Raw genomic sequence first — 21,387 nt, forward strand, 5'->3', positions numbered from 1 at the left:
TCAAGAACGACTCAGTCATTTTTATAGATATATTGGGAGGACGACTACCTTATTACAGTAGGGTTAAATACACAATTTGTCGCGGATTTGTGTGTAACATATTAGATTGCATATGTAGATTAAAAGTGATAGAGAAATACTTTTGTCGTATGAGCAAAATTCGATGTAATAGACTAAGTGGGATTTTAAAAAGTATAACCCAACCCAAATATTAAAACGTCAAAATATGAAATTAGCTACGAAAACTAAAAATAAAACGCCTATTACTTGGTGACGCATTGCTGCAAAGCATTGTAAAGGTTATTACAATATTAATGCACTGTGTTCCGAAGATCATTTTAGATTAAGCCGCACGATTAAACGGCTTGCACTGGTTCCACCCCCTTTTCCCAGCTGGAGGGCCGAGGTGAACCTGTACTAATTTAGCCGTGAAATCCATAACCAAAAACTACAGCAGGCTTCGAATTAAATTCATAGAACGCAAGATGATTTATACACTACATGGCCCAATGCATTTGGACACCAGACATCCCACATCTCATCCAAAATTATGGGTATTAATATTAAAGTTGGTCCACCCTTTGCTGTGGTAAGAACCTTCATTATCCTGGGAAGGCTTTATGCTAGGTGTTGAGGCATTGCTGCAGGGATTCGCTTCCATTCAGCGAGAAGAGCATTAGTGAGGTCGGGCACTGATTGGGCGATTAGGCCTGGCTCACAGTTGGCTTTCCAATGAAACCCTAAAGGTGTTGGATGGGGTTGAGGTCAGGGCTCTGTGCAGGCGAGTCAAGTTGTTCCACACCAAACTTGACAAAACCATTTCTACCTCGCTGTGTGCCCGGGGACACCGTCATGCTGGAAACAGGAAAGGGCCTTCCCCAAACTTTTACCACTAATGTGGAAGCAAAGAATCATCTAGAATGTAAAATGTAATGCCTTGACTGGAACGAAGGGGTTTAGCCCAAACCATGAAAACCAGCCTCAGACCAAGGGGTGTCCAGATACCTTTGGTCATATAAGCGCATTTAAAATCGCCCTTAATCAAATTTTCTTTTTGCAACTTTTTAAAACTCCTCTGCAGTCCGATAATTCGGCTCATGTCACAATCATGACCCGGTCACTCACAGACAAGCCCCCGAAAAACACCCAGTCACCGTTCACCGAACATTCCAGTCATTCCAAACAAGGGCAGCAAAAAAAAAAAAAGCACAACATTTTAAAACAGGTTGATTTTGCGTATAACATTTATTTCCCCCACATGAGAAAATATTGATTCAGACAGGTTATAGGCAAGTAGATAAAATCTGCAGTTTGTACAAGCTCAACTTCTCTCTCTTCAGCGCCGTCTTATAAACAGGGTCTAGAATTCTAGTAAACTCTTTCTACAATAAATACAAGGGTTTCTGTGCTTAAGGGCGGACCCAGAAACTGACTCAAAGCCAGTGAACGATACAAATCAACTCCCACAGCATAAGTCTGATAAAACCTCAATATTACTACAGATACAGTGACGAAGCCCACCGCGGAACCCTTGCTTTTTAATAAGTTTATCTTAAATAACAGATTTACTTTCAATTGTCAACCAATATATATAATTTCATTTCTTTATTTTTTTCTGCTTTCCATAAATAAATTACATTTTGTTTATCAAAAAAAACAACGAGAATATACTGTATGTAGAACTATTGACATCACAGACAAGCGGATACACTTTTTTGAAGCCAGTCAGTAATTTAGTGAGTATTTTACAAGTATGTACACACCGTCTCTCCTTTCTTCATTCCTGTTGGGGGCTCATTTCATTTTCAACAAAAATGAAATAAAATTAAAGGTACTGTATGATAGAAATACATATATACATGAATGTGTCTTCTTAAATGTACAAGAAAGTGGTTGTAAAATATTAAAAAGTAAAAAGCTATTGTAAGAAAATGGCAGTGATCCATTCGTACATTGTGGCTTTTTTTTTTTTTTTTGGTTTTTTTTTTGTTGTTGTACTTTTTTGTATAAATATGAAAAAAGTGAATGTTTTTTTATTTTATTTTATTTTATTTTATTCTTCTTCCCCAAACATTTCTATCTTTGATAGTAGTCTTTGAAACAAAATGGAGGAGTTCCCTTGGAAGCTCGCCCCAATCTGCTGCAGTCTCCGCGTCCCTCAACCGACCAAAAATTCTTAGGGTGCATTCACACGGACCGCACACGTACGTGCAGCCCCACACAAGGTGGACCAGCATGATGGAGTCCAAACCCCCTGATAGTACACCTTTTTTTACCCTTTTCTCCCATAGGAAGCAAGTCAGTACACCCCCCCCACCCATTCCCCTCCTTTCCGACAGCCCGCACACTCTCTCTCTCTCTCTAGATGCGTTTGCGTGTGGGGCCAAGGCGAGTGGGCCAAACCTTCCGGCCCATCAGGTGCGGGGTGCGTCAGGTTCGAGAGAGCGCCCCCTACAGGTAGCCGGAGGTGACGAAGGGGTGGTCTCCGCGCACGCGGCTCAGGTGGATCATGGCGCGGTCGTACGCCACCTGCACCGACTTGCGGATGCTGGTCTTGCGCCCCTCCATCATGCGCAGCTTGTCGGCCGTGTCGTCCACGCCCAGCGGCACCACCTTACTGCGCGGGAGCCACTGCCTGCGGGGGGGGGGGGGGGGGGAGAGAGAGAGAGACAGGGAGGGGGAGGAGAGAGAGAGGGGGAAGAGGGAGTGAGAGAGGAGGGGAGATGCAAGAGAATGGGCTCATATCTGCACAGACAGCACCCAAGCTAATGCTGCATCACATGCACGCACAAGCACACTCACAAGCATACATGCAATTGCATTCACATGCACGCACAAGCACACTCACAAGTACACAGTACGCACACGATGCACTCGCACACACGTACACACAACCGCACTCACATGCACAGAACGCAAGCGCACTCATGTACACAGACATACATACACTCACACACATACACACAAGCGGACTCACACGTGCATACACGCAAGCGCACTCACGTACAAGCACATGCACTCGCAAGCACACTTGCAAGTACACTTGGATTGACTCCCCAGCGCGGGGTCCCAGAGAAAGCGTTAGCGCCCCTCACCAGGTCCTCTTGTTGTCGAAGAAGAGCACGAGGAAGAGCTTCTCCCCCACCTCCTCCTGCCTGAGCTCCCCCAGCTTCAGCACGTCCTGGGGGGGCACGGGGATGGGCACGCCGTTGTGCAGCAGCCCCTCCTGGGGCATGTCCGGGTCGATGATCTGGGGGTGGGGGGGGAGGGACAGAGAGAGAGGGGAAGGGGAAGAGAGAGAGAGGGATAGAGACAAGAAGGGACCGTTAAGGGGGGGGGGGGCTTTTAATTTCCTCCCATGCAAGAGCCGTGCCCTGCCAAAAGGCCCGGGGGGGGGGGGGGGGTCATAAGGAGCCCTTCTGCCCCCGCCCGGCCCAGAGCGAGCCTCCTCAGAGCTCCTGCAGTGTGTGCTTAAAGTGGTGTGAGTTGGGGGGATGGGGAAATTGGGGAGAGGCTCACCAGCGCGGGGTAGGACGGGTACCCTCGACACTTGGCCCACACCAGGTCCAGGGGCTCCAGCTCCGCCCCGTTCTCAAACGGCATCAGGAGGCTACGGCCTGTAAATATAAACCCAAAAAAAACACACGTGAGTCTCTCTGCCGTCTCACCCCTCTTTCCCACCATCAGCATGGGAGCCGCTCTCTCAGTACAGATAAACCCAGGGAAGCTTTACGACCGGACGCAAGCTAACGTAAGTTAGCCTTACACATGGGTGGACAGCTTGATGCGCCAAGACCCGAATGTAACGGTTCCAACTGGGCGGGTCAGACCTGAATCACACACACAATGACCACAGAGGTTTCTCTTCCTCATCACCAATGTAAACACAATGGGTTTTTTAAAAAATGAAATTAACACATTAAATCACTTGTGGAAGGGGCGAGCGATAGGGATCGCCTATGTTGCATCAGGATTTCGGGTTTGTACAGAAAAAAATAAACACAGCTGCGAATATTAAAAAATTCAAGAGCTGGCTGGAGATGCCAGATTCTGTCCCGTAGGCAAGGAAATGACTACAGGACCCAGCTGTGAGCACAACAGAAATTGGGTGATGTCACCACATGCAACTTTAAAACACTGTACACTAGAGAGGCAAAAGGTAAAGGTATGCACTATTTAAGCATATATATATATAATTCCCAAACCAAATACAGTAAATGGAAAAAGGCACGTTTTAAGTACTTAAATCATTTCTAAACTCTCTTGCCTAAAGTCACTCAATTTCAATTGCTTTCCATTATCTGATTTCATCCCTTACTTCCCCTTAAATTTAAAACATAAAAAAGACGTTTGTCAGGCAGCGAATAAAAGTTCTGCAGACAAGTCATATCGTAAAACATGAAAGCCATGCAATTTCCACATACAGTTTATCTCCTTAATTCTGTTCTTCAACCCTTTAAGGTGTGAGATCTCAAATATTGCTAACTGAGCATTCTAATGCTGATGTCACAGTCGCTACTGGTAACCGAAAGAAGTGGAGTTCTAGAACGCTTAGAATTTTGAAAAAAGGAAACATTCCAAAAAAACCTACTCTTCAAAGGGTTAAAAATGCCTTTGAGAACAGCTTACTGAGGGATGAGATCAAGGGTTCGGGGGCTGGCTCTTAGAGCACCCCTCTAGACTGCTATGGAAAAACAGTATTCTCTCTGGGATCACATCCAAGCAAAACCACGCGGTCCGTTATTAAATGCAAACCAATGACCACAAGCGAGTAAACCCAGTTTTTCATAACTTAAGAAGTACAGAGTCAACGGTTTTGCGTAAACAATTCTGAAAAACAATCTGCAAACAGTTTACAGCAAAGTGGTGGCCAGGAATTTTTTATTTTTTTGCTAATTAAGTCCATACATACATAAACACAGTCCACAAAAACCATTCAACCAACTTCATTCCAAGAGGGAATTTAAGGAATTAATGCCTTTTGGAAACTTGTGTATTGCGGCAACACTGATTTTAAAAAAAGAAAAATGTTCCATTGGAGCTAATGAGCTATGTTCAAGCATTCCGCTCTCGCTAGGCTAGCTAGCTAAGCTGACATTTCAGTAAATGTTTGTGCGGTGCATCCACAGCAAGTCAAACACCGAAGCATACCGCACTTTCCATCGCTCGCCTCTCTCCCCCAAGGGCCCCCAGGCCGCAAGGACAAGCAAAAAACAAAACGCTTCTCCCAGAATTTCTAACATGGTGGAGTGATCTAAGAATACTACACCCCGTTTTCCCATGGCAAGCATTCTAATCATTTACTTCATTACCGCAGCCTTATTTTTTAAACGATCTCCTCTCGCTGTGTAGATTTAAAGGGAATAACCCAGTAATCATACCGACAGCAATCAGGGCCTCGTTACAATATTCATAACGGGTTATTCTACGACAGCCTTATGAATGACGCATCTCGTTTCAGTGAACAACTGTTCTTTTAGAAGCGTGTTTTTCCCCAAAAAGGTTTGATTTCATTCACGTGTCCATTTCAGATTTCTCATCAATGAAAGGTGTGACCTGTGCTTGTCTAGATCTGCTCACCTAATCATTATTATTGTGAGTAATTAGAAGTTTGATAACTCCAGCTCCAAGCTTCATATCTCAGATTCTACTGTGTATTTAATGACAGAAAGTAAAACAATGAATTAATAAAATCCATTAAAAATTAATAACTGCATTAAAGACTTAGAAAGTGTGTAATCTTGCAAGTGCATTATTCTAAGTGTAACTTGTAATAATACAAAACAGAGCTGAAAACGACAATCATTAGGTCTGACCAAGGATAAGAATTTAATATTTCATACTTCATTACATTCTTCCTTTATAATAGATTACACACTCTTAGGTTACATGCACTGAAGGAAAGAGTTTCATCTGTGACTAGTGACAAAAAGAGGCATGTGAAGGACCTTCCACTACAGAATTCACAGATTTCCTACACTCCCATTTTACATTCTGCTCCACAATCGAGGTCAATGAAGATGTGACCCCACCACCCCATCCATTTTCCTTACATTAGTCATATTCTACCATTCCCATCAAGTAAAACACACAAACTGCAGTATGACCCCCCCCCCCCTCCCCCACTGTATTCACGAATATAGTAATAAATCATTTTCAGTAGAATTGCCAGTATTATTCAGCAAACTGTTCACCCCTTCCCTTATCAAACTGCTCACAAGATCAGTACCTTCCCCCCTCCTCCCCCTTCAACCACCTGAATGCACCCACCTGAGCCAGTGTAGTCCGAATCTCCGTTCACCCCGTCCAGGAAGGGGACTTTAGACAGTGCCGGCTTCCCCCGGCCCCGTTTGGGAGGGCGCTGTGTGAGAGGGGAAGTGAGGTCACTTGAGACGGTGAGTAAGTAGTGGTCTCTCTCTCTCTCTCTCTCTCTCTCTCTCTCTCTAGGGATAAGAGGTGTGTGAGGTGTCGGGCGGCTCACCTGTCCTTGCGGAAGGTGGGGGAGGGGCTGCACTCCGAGTCCGAGCAGCTGTCTCTGTGCTTCCTGAATCCATTCGTCAGGCCTGGGGAGGAACACACGGCACTGTGACATCACTGTGACATCACAATCACACCACTGAATTACCCTTATCCTCAAGTGTAAGTCGCTCTGGATACGAGCGTCTGCTAAAATGCCTGTAATGTAATGTCCTTAAGAGAGTGTCTACATTTAATATCTACATGAGACATCTACAAATACAAAGCTGCTGAAAGGCGGAATTTCAAAATTTTGAAATTCTTTTCAAAATTGAGTCAGTGTTCTAGAACTCCGTTGCTTTCAGTTATCAGCAGTGATTGTGACATCAGCATTAGAATGTTCAGTTAAGAACATTCTGATTGCAATTAGTGGTGGGTTCCTTACCTCCCTTTCGGGCGGGGCGGGGCGACTTCTCCCCCTCGCTCTCAGAACTGGCGCTGAGGCTTCTGGGCCGTTGCCGGGGGGTGGGGGGCGAGGGTGGGGGCGGGGTGGCGACGGCAGCTTTGGGCGGTGTGACTGCGGAAGGGTTCGGGGTGGAGCCGGGGGCGGGGGGGGAGCCGGCAGCCCCGGGGGGGGCCTCGTCGTTGCCCGTCGCCGCCGCCGCCCCCCCGTTCTGCAGGGGGCTCTCTCTGTCCTTCAGCAGCTTGGCCCCGTTTTTGGCCTTCTTGAACAGGACGGAGGTGCGGCGTCCCACGGAGGGAGGGGTGCGGGGGGTCCCGCAGGGGGAGACCCCGTTCACCATGCGGCCCTCTCCGGGCGAGCGCGGCGTCTCCTCCCCCCCTCCCCCTCCTCCTCCTCCTCCTCCTGCGCCCCCGCCGCCGGCGTTCTCCGCGCTGGGGCCGCCTCCTCCGGCGCCGCCGCCCCCGCCTTCAGCGTCCCATTTCAGGCGCTTGTGCGAGCGGCCGGGGGGGCGCGGCTCCCCCGTCACCGGCCGCAGCGTGGGGGGGTCCAGGGGGGCGTCTCCCTGGGGGTGGGACAGGGCAGGGCTTGTGGGTTCAAGCGTTGGTGGGGGGGTGGATTTCATGTCGTCTGATGGGAGGGAGAAGGGGAGAGACAGAAATGCGATATGAAAAAGAGACTCGGGACAGGCAGAGCACAGACACCATAACACACCGCTTCTGTGCCACAGACACCATAACACACCGCTTCAGTACCACAGACACCATAACACACCGCTTCAGTACCACAGACACCATAACACACCGCTTCAGTGCCACAGACACCATAACACACCGTTTCAGTGCCACAGACACCATAACACACCGTTACAGCGCCACAGACACCATAACACACCGTTTCAGTGCCACAGACACCATAACACACCGCTTCAGTGCCACAGACACCATAACACACCGCTTCAGTGCCACAGACACCATAACACACCGTTTCAGTGCCACAGACACCATAACACACCGTTTCAGTGCCACAGACACCATAACACACCGTTTCAGTGCCACAGACACCATAACACACCGCTTCAGTACCACAGACACCATAACACACCGTTTCAGTACCACAGACACCGCTCATACATTTCACATGCACTACAGGGGCTGGGCAGCAGTGCAGTATAATGGGTAAGGAATTGGCCTTGTGACCAATCAGATTTCCAGGTAAGACACTGCTGTTGTACCCTTGAGCAAGGTACTTAACCTGCATTGCTTCAGTATATATCCAGCTGTATAAATGGATGCAATGTAAATGCTACGTAAAATATTGTGTAAGTCGCTCTGGATAAGAGCGTCTGCTAAACGCCTGTAATGTAATGTAACAGGGGCGAACCCCCCCCACGAAAACAGCGCCCCCTCTCACCATTCTCCAGCGCGGCGGACGGGACGCGCGTGGCGGCGTCCTTGCCTCCGCCGCCGCCCCTCCCTCCTCCTCCTCCTCCTCCTCCGCCGCTCTCCTCCCTCTCCTCCCCCTCTCCCTCGTTGTTGTCCTCCTCCACCGCCGCCGCCTCCTCCTCCTCCTCCTCCTCCCGGTCCTCGTCCTCCTCCTCCTTGACGGCGCCGTTGAGCGTCAGCAGGTGGCGCTGCTGCTGCTGCTGCTGGCCCAGCCGGTAGCGCACGCTGTTGATCTCGCGGCGCAGCAGGCGGATGCGGCGGGTCCGCGCCCCGCTCGAGCGCATGGACGTCACCATGTCCAGCTTGTCCAGCAGCTCCTTCAGCTGCTCCTCCACCGAGAGGTGCAGCCGGTTCTCCGGGACCAGGAGGGTGTCCACTGTGTGAGGGGGGAGGAGGGGGGAAGAGGGGGGAGAGAGACAGGGGTGTGACTCGGGATGGGTATCGTTCAGATTTTGCCAATAGCAATCCTGAAATTTTAAAACTGCCAGTGGCTAAACAGCGCCTGAACCGATACCTTCTTTAAAATAAAGTGCATTTACATTACATTACATTATAGGCATTAAAGAACATCTTTAATGCTAAGAAGTTACACTTCTCATACTTAACCATTAAAATTATATATAGAAAAAAAAAAACATTGTTATCCATTAGATGTTGATAAGACAGCCAATCGGCACCAGGGTCGTACAGCTTCCGTGTGACCATGTGATGTGTTTTTGTCAATCGCATGGAGCTGTGAGTGCTGGCTGCCGATTGGCTGTCTTATAGTCACCCAACAGATGACAGTGGAGACCGTTTTTTTCCGAACGCCTTCCCTGTGGCCTCTGCACAGTCCCGCTCACCGTCCTCCCAGGAGCAGCGGTAGTAGTCGTTCTTGTGTGGCGAGTCGGGCAGCAGCATGCCGGTGTCGGGGTCCAGGCCGCTGCTGTGGGCCTGGCGGTGGGCGTGGCGCAGGATGGCGCCCCCTAGGTCGCGCAGGCGCACGGCCGCCCGGTGGAAGACCGTGTCGCGCGAGTTGTAGCGCAGGCAGTTGGCCACCATCAGGTTGAAGTCGCCCTCCAGCTCTGCGAGCGAGTGGTACCCATGAGCCTCCAGCCTGGACCGCATGGTGGAGAAGTCCATGGGCTGGGAGATGAACTCCAGGTAGTCAGGGACCTGGAGGAGGAGCGAGGCGGGGGAGGGGAGAGGAAGGAGGAGGTGGAGGAGGAGGAGAGAGGAGGAGGAGGGGGGGAAGAGGAGAGGGAACAAGGAGGAGGAGGAAGAGAGGGAATGGGGAGGAAGAAGAGAGGGAATGGGGGAGGAAGAAGAGAGGGAATGGGGAGGAAGAAGAGAGGGAATGGGGGAGAAGGAAAAGAGGGAATGGGGAAGAAGAAGAGAGGGAATGGGGAGGAGGAAGAGAGGGAACGAGGAAGAGAGGGAGGAGGAGAAAGAGAGGGAATTGGGGGAGGGAAGAGGACAAAGAGAGAGAACGAGGAGGAGGAGAGAGGCAGGCCGCGGTTATGCTTCTAAACAGAGGCATTATTATATGAATGCGTACACTTTTTAGTACATGTAGTCCTCTGCGGTCAAACCCACAACCTTTGCATTGTTAGCGCAATGATCAGCCAGCTGAGCCACTGAACTACTGGAGGCCATAGCTATGGAGGAGGGGAGGGAACTGACATCTTAATAATCTGATGTGCTGGGATTATTCAGCAGGGTTTTTTAAACAGGCAGCGGAGGGGACGCCCTCACGCACCTCCTTGAGGTTGACGGGCTGGGCGAAGATCTGCGCGGGGTCCTTCTCCTGCAGCTGGTCCAGCGTGGAGCGCAGCAGCACCAGCGCGGGGGTCAGCTGCATCTCCAGCGTGGCCTGGTGCACCTTCACCTGCCAGGGAGGGAGGGTGGAGTCAGGCAGGGGGAGTAACACTCACTCCATTACAAAACAACATAACGCAACGTAACATAACACAAAACATTACATAACACAAAACATACGCAACATAACACAAAACATAACATAACTCAGCACATAACATAACGCAAAACATAACGTAACACAAAACATAACATAACCCAGAACATAACGTAACACAAAACATGACATAACACAACACAACATAACATAACACAAAACATTACATAGCGCAGAACATAACATAACCCAAAACATTACATAACACAAAACATACCGCAACATAATGTAACACAAAACATAACGTAACATATCATAGCATAGCATAACATAACGTAATACAAAACATAACGTAAAACGTTACATAACACAACACAACATAATGACGAGAACAGGCCATTCAGCCCAACAACGCTCGCCATTTTCCTGACCGAATCACTGCTCTGATTACCCGCAGACCAGATAGTATCTTAACACTGTATCAAGCCTGGTCTTGAAACCCCGCAGATTTTGTCCCTCTACAACGTGACCTGGCAGGCTGCTCCGCGCTCAGCAGGAAGTGCCGCTGGAGCACTATTTTTACACCCCTGCCATTTCAGCAGATCAGCGCAAACTCGTTTACGTGCTGCCCCTCACTCGCAGGGCTGGCACCGAGCAATTTCTGTCAAGAGAATGGTTTCTAGAGCAGACCTAAGCATTTATCAGGATAAAAAAATTATTTAAAAAAAAAAATAAAAAAAACTTGTGTACACAGACTGCCTTGTCCACACAAAATGACTTCATTGGAATGTACGGGGGACACCAGCCAGATATCGGTTTGGTATCAGCATAAAACTGACTTCACGCGTCAAGTAAAATAAAGAGACTCATCACAACCTATTAAGAACCTCAGAAACATTCTCACAAGTCCACGGTGGAATGTAACTGTAATGGATATTTATCCAGATATGATTTCATATACTGCCATTGTGTGGAAACATTTAAATGAGGAAAAGATCAAATAAACAGACAAGAGTATCCCTCAATGACCCCCCCCCCCCCAATCTCCCAGTCCCCACACTCTCCTCCCTGCCCCGACCACCCAGCTCCTCCCTCCGTACCTCCTCCCTCTTCCCATCACACTCACCCTACCTCCTTCCTCCCCCCCTCCTACCTGCTCCCTCTTCCTAAATCCCCTCCCCCCCCCCCAGTTACCTGCTCCCTCTTGAGCTTCTCCCTCTTGCGGATCAGCTCCACCAGCAGCCGGGCTCTCTCCAGGTCGTGCCGGAGCTTCTGCCAGTACTTCAGCTCCTCCCTCACGGCGCACACCTTCTCATCCGGCTCCGCCTGCGGACACGCCCACAAACACACCGGCTCAAACCCCAGAGAGAGAGACACACACACACACACACACACACACACACACACCGGCACAGCTCAAACCCCAGAGACAGACACAGAGACACACAGACAGACACAGACACGCACGCACCGGCACAGCGCAAACCCAGGGACACACACACACACACGTCCACAAATACACCGGCACGGCTCAAACCCCAGAGACAGACACACACACACCGATAACACCCCCCCCCCGCGGCAGACTGGCCCAGATAAGCCTAGCCCTAAGGCAAACACAGTTCAGGGCCAAGGCGCTGTTACTGCAAGAGCGTTTTTTCCCCCAAAGATAACCCACTTCATTAACCTTCCACTAACTGTCCACGCTACTTTTGGACTGATTCTGCGTTGCCAATTGTTTCCACACCCTGATGACCATCGACTCCACCACGAAACTTTTCTTTTGCACAACATCACAGCAATTCTGTACATAATATTCAGCAGTTCTGTAAATGATACTCCCTAAATCAATGTTTGCCATACTTGCTGTTCTCCACCCTACCACATTAGGGACCCACTAAATCAGTCATTCACTCCATCGAATGTTAGACACACAGCACATTTTACAAAGGATTTGTCACAGCACACCTCCCAGTCGCCCTGGTCTGAACCCCCAGAGAGCAAGCCAGAGGGAACAGTGGCAGGGAAAACCTCAATGCCTCAAAGATCAACCAATGGAGATGCCCCAGACAGAGCAGAAAGTGTGTTGCAGCAGTAATGACTGCACAGGTGTGTTACCTGCTCATGCAGGTGAGTGAGATACAGCGGTAATGAATGCACAGGTGTGTTACCTGCTCATACAAGTGTGTTACCACGGTAATGCATGCACAGGTGTGTTACAGCAGTAATGAATGCACAGGTGTGTTACCACGGTAATGCATGCACAGGTGCGTTACAGCAGTAATGAATGCACAGGTGTGTTACCACGGTAATGCATGCACAGGTGCGTTACAGCAGTAATGAATGCACAGGTGCGTTACCTGCTCGTACAGGTGTGTTACCGCAGTAATGCATGCACAGGTGCGTTACCTGCTCGTACAGGTGTGTTACCGCAGTAATGCATGCACAGGTGTGTTACCTGCTCGTACAGGTGTGTTACCGCAGTAATGCATGCACAGGTGCGTTACCTGCTCGTACAGGTGTGTTACCGCAGTAATGCATGCACAGGTGCGTTACCTGCTCGTACAGGTGTGTCACCACGGTAATGCATGCACATGTGTGTTACCTGCTCGTACAGGTGCGTTACCGCAGTAATGCATGCACAGGTGCGTTACCTGCTCGTACAGGTGCGTTACCGCAGTAATGCATGCACGGGTGCGTTACCGCGGTAATGATGCACAGGTGTGTTACCGCAGTAATGCATGCACAGGTGCGTTACCGCAGTAATGCATGCACAGGTGTGTTACAGTGGTAAGGAATGCACAGGTGTGTTACCGCGGTAATGCATGCACAGGTGCGTTACAGCAGTAATGCATGCACAGGTGCGTTACCTGCTCGTACAGGTGTGTTACCGCAGTAATGCATGCACAGGTACGTTACCTGCTCGTACAGGTGCGTTACAGCAGTAATGATGCACAGGTGCGTTACCGCGGTAATGATGTGCAGGTGCGTTACCTGCTCGTACAGGTGTGTTACAGCAGTAATGCATGCACAGGTGTGTTACCGCGGTAATGATGCGCAGGTGCGTTACCTGCTCGGCGCTCCTCTGGGCCTGCAGGTGCGAGTGCAGGCGGCGGATGAGCGGCACGCCGTTGCGAGACTGGCGCTTCAGGAGCCAGTAGTTGTGCAGCCGCTGCAGGAACTGGTTCTTCCTCTGGAGGAGGACCCCTTTGCAAATCTTGTTCAGCCTGCAGGAAGACGAAGGAACAGCTTGCAAAACTGCACACAGCGACTCACAACGGCGTGCCTCAACTATAAAAGACCCAGCTGTGGAAAAGCTTAGCGTGCATTTGCGTTTTTCCACTTTGACGCACAAGCAAACTCAAACCTTGTATTAATGCAAATGTGCCTTGGAGGGAGAAAAAAAAGTTACTTTTTTTTTCCCTCAAACCATTCAAGTTATACACCACATGCAAAATTTACAGAACGCCACTTCGTACTTCCAGCAGGACTTTCCAAAAATCATGCAGGTGCTTTTTTTTTCCTCCTTTTTTTTTTAAGTTTCTGAGCAAAATCCCAAATAGCTTTAATGACATGGGAATTTTCATTTTACTTACGCATTAGAATAGAAAAATCCAAAATGTCTAATACTTTTATGGTGTATAAATACACAATACACATCATCATACAGGCTACACGTTAATTTATGACATTTTGAGTTGCACTAATAACAGGGCTCTTCACTAACATTTTTCCAAGGAGAACATGCTGAAAAATTTATAAGCACGCTAATGCACAACAATTAGTATATGTCCTAATTTATTTTTCCACTTATCAGTTTTCAGGACCCAAATACTGCGAAAATGGGAGCACTGTAGAGCCCTGAATAACCACATGCAAAAGTAAGGCTCTATCAGTGTGCAGACTTGTAGAGATGAGGAAGGTGAGGACCATGTTCAAAGCAGCGGTAACCAACCCTGTTCCTGGAGATCCACCGTCCAGTAATTTGACAACGGATTCTACCAATTACTTTAACTGCTACTTTTTCTGCTACACCGTAAGGCCTCCTTGTGACAGTTTTCTACAAGAAAAAGCGCCATACGAATTAAACTGATGATGCACTGTAGTGTAAGGGACAAGTAGCTGGTCTAGTAAACTAAAGATCACAGGATCGATTGCCCAGTAGGACACTGCCGTTGTACCCTTGAGCAAGGTGCTTAACCTGCATTGCTCCAGTATATATCCAGCTGTATAGCTGGATACAATGTAAGTCGCTCTGGATAAGAGTGTCTGCTAAATGCCTGTAATGTAATGTAATGACGTGAAATGACGATTAGCAGCTCAGTGAGATCTCTGGCTGCTGAACGCGGGGTGCCTGTGTTAATAAGGCTGGAGCAGAACCCTACGGGACGGTCGGTCTCCAGGAGCAGGGCGGGGTGACCGCTGGCGGGCGGGCGGGCGGGCCGACGGGCGTGCGTACCTGTGCGCGGGGATCTGCGGCACGGTGACCAGCGGCATGGCGGCGGCGGCGCGGCGGGACGCCGCCTCCAGGCTCTTCTTCACCTTCTTCTTCAGCAGCCTGGAGGAAGAGGAGGAGGAGGAGGCGGCGCCCTTCTTCTTGCCCCCGCGCCGGTGCGCCCGCACGGCGGGGCTCTGCGTGTAGGCGCTGCTGCCCCGGCTGCCCCGCCCGCCCACCACCCGGCCGCCCGTCTCCTCGTCCTCCTCCTCCTCCTCGTCGTCCTCGCCCGAGCCGGCCCGCGCGCCCTTGCCCGGCGGCGAGTGCGCGTCGCAGAACGCCGTCTTCTTGACGGAGAAGGTGGTGCCGTTGACGTTGGTCTCGCGCACCGGGTCGATCTTCATGAAGAGGCCGGCGCGCTGGGCGCAGGTCACGTGGAAGGCCGTGTAGCAGTTGGCCTTGTGGCACTGGATGGAGGCGCCGCGGCCCTTCTGCTTGCACAGGTAGCACGTCAGCTTCCAGCGGGCGGGCGGGATGTTGTCCACGCCCTCCACGGGCTCCAGGAACACCGTGTTGGCGAAGCACACCTCGGGGATCCAGATGGCGCACACCACGTGCGCCCAGCGCCCGTCGCTGGTCTGCTTGAAGGCGCCGCCGCGGTTGGGGCACAGCACGCAGTCGACGGGCCGCGAGGGCGACTGCAGGCAGCAGCGGCACAGCCACTGGCCCTCGGGGATGTAGGGCACGCCGTAGCACTCCTGGTGCACCGCCAGGTTGCAGATGTCGCAGAAGAGGATGACGTTGCTGTTGAGGCACTCGTCGTCCAGGCAGACGCAGCAGAAGGCGTCCTCGTCGATGGCGCTCTGCGACGGCGCCTGGCTGCGCGACTCCAGGTACGACTCCTTCTCCAGCCGGTCCATCAGCAGCTCGAAGGTGTCCGGCGACACGGCAGCCTGGCCGTCCGACGCCCGCTTGTCGTTGACCATCTCCAGCCAGGCCAGGTCCTCCTCGTCCATGTCGTACTCCGCCTCCGTGTCCAGCTCCTCCGCCGACTTCTCGATGTAGCGGTAGTAGGCGGCGGGGAGGGGCGGGGCGTCGGTGGGGGAGAAGGCCTCCAGCAGGCGGAAGGAGGGTTTCGGGAGGGGCCCGTGGTGGAGCGGGTGGTGGGACGCGTTGGCCTGCGACTTGGACTGCTGCTGGGAGTTGGCGTGGCCGTGCTGCGCGGACGAGGACGAGGAGGAGGAGGAGGAGGAGGAGTGCTTGGCGTCCTTCCTCCGGCCCTTGGCGGCCGGCGGCCGGCGGCCCGGCTTGGCGCTGCTGGGGAGCAGCGGCTGCTCGCTGTTCTCCTTGTTGCTGTTGCACTCGGCGATGTCCTGCGCCGTCATCTCGTCCTCGGTGATGACCGTCAGCGGGTCGAAGATGCTGATCCGGTGGAGGCGCCCGTCCAGGTCCACCTCCACCATCTTCTGGGCCTGGGCGTAGGTCAGGGTCTCCCGGGCCGGCGACACCTTCAGGCTGTAGGGCGAGGGCGAGCGCTGGTGGATGCTCCGGCCGCCGCCCCCGCGCCCGGCCCCGCCCCTACCGCCCGGCGCCGCCGCCGCCCCCCCGGCGCCGGGGCTGCCCCCGGCCTGGCGGCCCCTCCTCCGAGGCTTACGCATGGGGTCCCCCCTTGCACTGGCTGCCTCAGGCCCCGCCCCTGAGAACAGAGAAAGGGGGTGTGGGGGGGGGTGGGCAACGAATGAGAGATGGCAAGCGAGGCAAGGAGGTCAGGGGGAGGGGTGTGGGAAAGAGGGGCAGGAAGGATTGAGAGAGAAAAAAAAAGGACAGAGAGCTTGAGAAGGAAAATCCAAGTCCTTTCATGATAGCTGCACACTCACACACTGTTTTTTCCACCCAGTGTTAAATTGTTAATTTAAGCACTGACTAAATGTTCCCAGAATTCTATAGCCACTGATGAGCTCGACACCGAGACAATGCAGCAATCCCGCAGAACAGCAGCAGTCCCAGACATTAGCACATCTTAATGAGAACACTGAACGGCACAGACTGTGACTCCACTGTTTCTCTATTGTTTCTTTAAAAGGCCACTGCATGCATTCCTTTGTTTTCCGAAAAATAAAGTGACGTTTTACACACCGATGTCTAATTCAATACTGTCAACACCTTTTATCGTTCCTGCCAAATGTTTTCACATAAGCACCGTTCTGCGAAAAGGAGGATATGGATGGTCAACCTACAGTCTCCACAAATTCATCTCATTCTGAGTTGTACTGCCATAAAATTATATTATACAGATTTGCAGAACAATTCTGATTTCCCTCAACAGACCGCACAAACGGACTAGTGCTAGTAACATTTGCGGTACAAACAACGGACAAGCTGCGTGCAGTAAATGCAGACTATAATTGAAGGTCCCATTATTGCATCGAACCACATTAACTGCATTTCACCTACCGTTATTGCACAAATACTAATTAATTGCACTTCAGCCAGACGTTCTCGTAATAGAGTTGCAAGCTTATTACCGATTGAGCACTTTAATTCGCATATAGGCTAAACTAGTTTTTATCTGCAGTTGGGGGTCTGAATTCTTCGAGGGCACGAGTTGGAAGCCTTTATAAAGAAAATTTAAATACTGCCGGAAACAAGGGATTACAGAATCGAAGAGAGCCTCAAATGTACGAAAAAGGCCTTGTGTTAAAGACTGCAGTATAATCTAACAGCTTCACAAGTCATTAAAAAGGATCCAAATCTTAAACCAGCGCTTTTGGTTGGACTGACAAGTCCTGTGCCTTTAAATCTGGCGAGTTCCGCGCTCCGAACGCGGTTCCACGTTGAGGCGGAAGTGATCACAGCTCCGTTTACGGAGCAGGGTCACACGCACAGATCACAAGCGTCGGTGAAACAAACATCTGTGGAATCAGCGACGCTGGCTAGTGCTAGCTTGCTACCTTGGCGCCACTTTTTATTTTACCTTATTCCAACAAGTAATTAAATCAGCTAGACTACACAAATCTAAACGTTGATTAAGTTGACGAAGATACCCAGTGTGCACACACGGGAAGGTTGCTAGCTAAGCACTTTTCAATCCTAACAACACCACGCAAACTTTCAGAACAGCTCATATTGGCCCGCTAGACAGAATATTCTGCACGTAACGTTACACGTTCATGTGCCTTTTATTACACAAATGATACCAGCAACTATTCACGCCGTGTTTATTTTTGTCACAAATGTAGCCTACTGGTTCGCCAACTGCTTCTCATATGTAGCTAGCAAGTACTAGAAAACTCAAATGGATTTGCTAACGGCAGATTTACCCGAAACGGCAACACGCAACACTGAATATGAAATGCGCCGCATTGAAAAACAGCCCAGGTGCGCGTATAATGGGTCACAGGGTCGGCCTAACAGCAAACATCGCCAACCCTTTTTATTTTATTCTTCATCTCCGGCTTCGAACGAGGCCAAACAAATGGTATGTTTTTATTTTTACAGTCGGAGGGGCGGGGCTTTACGAAATCTCCCTGCTTCATCTGTCTGTGCAAACCGTTTGGGTACAAATCTTAAAATGCCATACTGCTGAAGGCAGAACATACAAAAATTGCGCAGAAGTGCTGGAAACAGTCATTCGCTGCAAGTTAACACTAGTTATACCTCATATTGCTAGCTGCCCACCGTATTTTGGAAGATTTTTCTGGAATTTATACCATCTGAAACCGCCACTTAGCTACAAGGTACTCGGCGTGTTTAACTGAGTTTTATGATATCCAATCGTCGCCTGCAACCACTGCATCAAGCCTACTCCAAGCCTATCACCGCCCAGCATAGTTTTGTCTCAGCTGACATAGTTAGGTTGAAGGTCCTTATTTCCAGAACGAGATGTCAGCCATTTTAGTCGCTTAACACAAACTACCTACCCCAAATACTTTACATATAAAATACAACACTGTATTGCGACAGAAGCCATCACAATTGTTATAAAGTGCTGTTTCTCAGCTACAATACCCCGTTAGCGCTTAGTCAAACAGTATTTTCAATGCTGTACAACAGTCGTTCAACTGAGAGGAGACGCAAGTAGCAAGCTTGGCGGCTGATAATTTAGCCAGCTACCTCGCGAGCAGTTCACTAACGTTAATAAACGGTGGCAAGCTAATGTAGTTGCAGATACCCATGTTACGACACAACGGCAACCATATTTGATAATCTGTAATATTTTTTTTACAGTTATTCACAACGTTAGATGCTTTACCTTATCGTTTTAAAGGGCAGCTCGGCAACCGGCCGTTTGTGGAGCCCAGGTTTTTTGGTAGCTAGCTAGCTACCAAGCTAGCTACGCCTCGGCCGAAAAGCCGGCAAATTTCGGTGCGAAAATGTCCTCTGCGCTTCAGTCCTCCATTGTGTCTTCGAACAAGCGTTTTTCGACAGAATCAAGTGGCTCCGGCCACCTATAAGGACATGGTTCGCGTAAAAGAAAGGCGAGAGTGTAGGGACCCTGGTTTCTAGCAAGGGAGGTAATTTTTTCAGCCTCAGATGTGCTGTAGTTAGTACGGGTAGAGAGCGGGGCTTTCAGTCAAGATAGCAAGAACACGCCCCTTTCTTTAAAAAAAAAATCAGACTAGAGTGCGGGTTGCGCGTTAACGTTAGCATAGTTATCTGGAACAATCTCTATATTCACGAAACACCACGTTCCGGTGTACCGTAAGCGGCATACAAAACGAATAAAGGTGACACTTTTCCTTGAAGATATGGCGGCCGCAGTCCTCCGCCACAGAAACTTAGCTAGAGAACTCTCAAGTTGCCACACATCCCCCCACTAGCTACGTACTGCCTCCACGCTCAAAACATACACACGCACACATGCATTGGCTCTCACCCTGCAACCAAATTTGCATAGAAGCGCGGCCCACTTAACATTTTGCAAAGGTGGAAAATGGCTACCTGACACAAAAGTGAGACACAGGAAGAAAACTGTTGTTTAATTCAGAACAGAATAAACCAAGTCTAAAATGCACTTCCGCATCACAATTAATTATGTCCTAAGTTATATAACCACAAAGGTAATTTAACAGTCATGGGTGCGGCCAACAGGTTCGAGAACGCCTCCCACATTCGAGAACCCCGTCTTTAACATAGAAGTAGCTGTTCTCACACCAACGCACTGCCATCCTTTTGGAAATTATTTCTGAGTTCAGAATCTAGCAAGTAATCGCAACATGAAAGTTACATTATACTTAGCATTATAGTGTAATTGTTTTCTTTCATCATGTTTATATTTCCCATTTTCTCTAATCTTATACCTCTTTCCAGGTAAATGTCCTCAGTGTGAACACAGCAATAACTGGTACAATAGTGTCCTTTCTTACCTTTTTTCCCCCAAATATTAATTGTACCTTTTGCTTTCTTACCTATTATACCTATGGCAACATTTAGGCAAGGGGGCGGTCCAGGAGGCACAGTGGTTTTCTTGGCCCTTTAATCATTGAAAAAAATATATATTATCCAGATCCCCTTTTTAAAAATGTGCACGTCTGTATTAGTAGTGTCTGCATACTTCAAACTTGTGTTAAAATCGTATAGCAATATTACAAGCCTCTACTCTGTTTACACACGCATGCATCTTATTCATAAATTGTTTCGTTTGTAGAAAATGGTGGGCCTGTGTGTGCCCATTTCAAAAGAATGCTGTCATCAGGAAGAAGTAGCTTAAAAGATCTTCACAGCCCACAGTTTGTAAAGTATGAACACAGCAGTAAACGGACTAGTATGGTACAGTCAAAACTGAGCAAGCTGGCTTGAAAATCAAACCTGTATTGCTTTCCTGTTGCATAACGCATGAGACAGTTGAATGACATTTGACAATTCTGTATTTAACCATTTTATCTATAATCAAATAAGAAATGCAATACGGTATATTCCAGTCATTTAACTCTTATGCAATTATCCAATCAATCAATTGACTCCCTATTACAGGGCAATAATGATGGGAAAAGTCTGTTCATAAAGAACCTTCAGCAAAATAAATCTGGTCTGTCAGCTACAGTACTTTGCATAATGCTCAGATTGTGTCACTGTTGTTCTTTGCACAAATACAGAACTAAATGTGCAATCATTTTACCTTTTACGTGCAGTGAATAAAGAAAAAGGTTTAACCCTTTAAAGTGTAAGATCACAAGTATGTGACTAGAATGTTATTAAGCGAACATTCTAATGCTGATGTAACAATCACTACTGGAAATTGAGAGCAACAGAGTTCTAGAACACATGCATGACTTAGAATTTGGGGGGAAAATTCTTTAAAAGCCAACTTTTCAAAGGGATCTTAAGACGGAGCATAATCTGACACAAATTAACTGCCACATATGGAAGGAAAATAATTATAAAGGTGGAAACACCAATGTGAATCACTTTCATAAGACAGTGGGCCACCACATGCCACCTGAACAACTTGTATCGTACCATAGAAATTGCCTGTCTCTGGGTTACTGCAGTACAGACATGGCACCATTCTTCCATGAGAAAGTCAGTCAACTCATGCCTTGTTAACAGATGTGGAAAACACTGGCTCAAGCATAATTCCAGAATCTTCCATAAATGCTGAAATGGGTTCAGATGTGCAGACTGGGTAGGTCCTAGCATATGGATAACAGGAAGGCATATGGAAGAGTGTAGTATAATGGGTAAGGAGCTGCTCTTG

At 49.1% G+C, this 21,387-nt stretch overlaps 2 protein-coding genes across 2 annotated transcripts; both read right to left on the reverse strand.

The window, feature by feature from the left end:
- Positions 1-1,226: 1,226 nt before the first annotated feature.
- Positions 1,227-6,372, reverse strand: LOC135235297 (bromodomain and PHD finger-containing protein 3-like). Its single transcript, XM_064300636.1, has 4 exons — positions 6,271-6,372; positions 3,520-3,617; positions 3,096-3,250; positions 1,227-2,635 (listed from the first exon to the last, which is right to left on the reverse strand). Exons 2-4 carry the CDS (start codon positions 3,601-3,603, stop codon positions 2,452-2,454), a joined length of 423 nt encoding a protein of 140 aa, XP_064156706.1. The 5' UTR covers positions 3,604-3,617; positions 6,271-6,372; the 3' UTR covers positions 1,227-2,451.
- A 97-nt stretch (positions 6,373-6,469) lies between these two features.
- brpf3b (bromodomain and PHD finger containing, 3b) lies at positions 6,470-19,567 on the reverse strand. The gene is made up of 9 exons (XM_064300632.1): positions 18,943-19,567; positions 14,715-16,386; positions 13,326-13,482; positions 11,450-11,581; positions 10,100-10,228; positions 9,204-9,516; positions 8,330-8,737; positions 6,902-7,546; positions 6,470-6,563 (listed from the first exon to the last, which is right to left on the reverse strand). Exons 2-9 carry the CDS (start codon positions 16,346-16,348, stop codon positions 6,478-6,480), a joined length of 3,504 nt encoding a protein of 1,167 aa, XP_064156702.1. The 5' UTR covers positions 16,349-16,386; positions 18,943-19,567; the 3' UTR covers positions 6,470-6,477.
- Positions 19,568-21,387: the final 1,820 nt, after the last annotated feature.

This window comes from Anguilla rostrata, chromosome 11 (assembly GCF_018555375.3).
Source record: "Anguilla rostrata isolate EN2019 chromosome 11, ASM1855537v3, whole genome shotgun sequence".
Lineage (NCBI taxonomy): Eukaryota > Metazoa > Chordata > Actinopteri > Anguilliformes > Anguillidae > Anguilla > Anguilla rostrata.

Bases quoted from the DNA above. Each gene is read 5' to 3' on its own strand.
- LOC135235297 (XM_064300636.1), bottom strand. From the start codon at position 3,603: ATGCCGTTTGAGAACGGGGCGGAGCTGGAGCCCCTGGACCTGGTGTGG. The intron at 3,251-3,519 runs GTGAGCCTCTCC...CCCCACCCCCAG, and splicing joins ACCCGTCCTACCCCGCGCTG to ATCATCGACCCGGACATGCC. The intron at 2,636-3,095 runs GTGAGGGGCGCT...CCCCCCCCGCAG, and splicing joins TTCGACAACAAGAGGACCTG to GCAGTGGCTCCCGCGCAGTA.
- brpf3b (XM_064300632.1), bottom strand. From the start codon at position 16,348: ATGCGTAAGCCTCGGAGGAGGGGCCGCCAGGCCGGGGGCAGCCCCGGC. The intron at 11,582-13,325 runs GTAACGCACCTG...GCGTGTCCGCAG, and splicing joins CCCAGAGGAGCGCCGAGCAG to GCGGAGCCGGATGAGAAGGT. The intron at 10,229-11,449 runs GTAACTGGGGGG...CCTCCCTGGCAG, and splicing joins AGAAGCTCAAGAGGGAGCAG to GTGAAGGTGCACCAGGCCAC.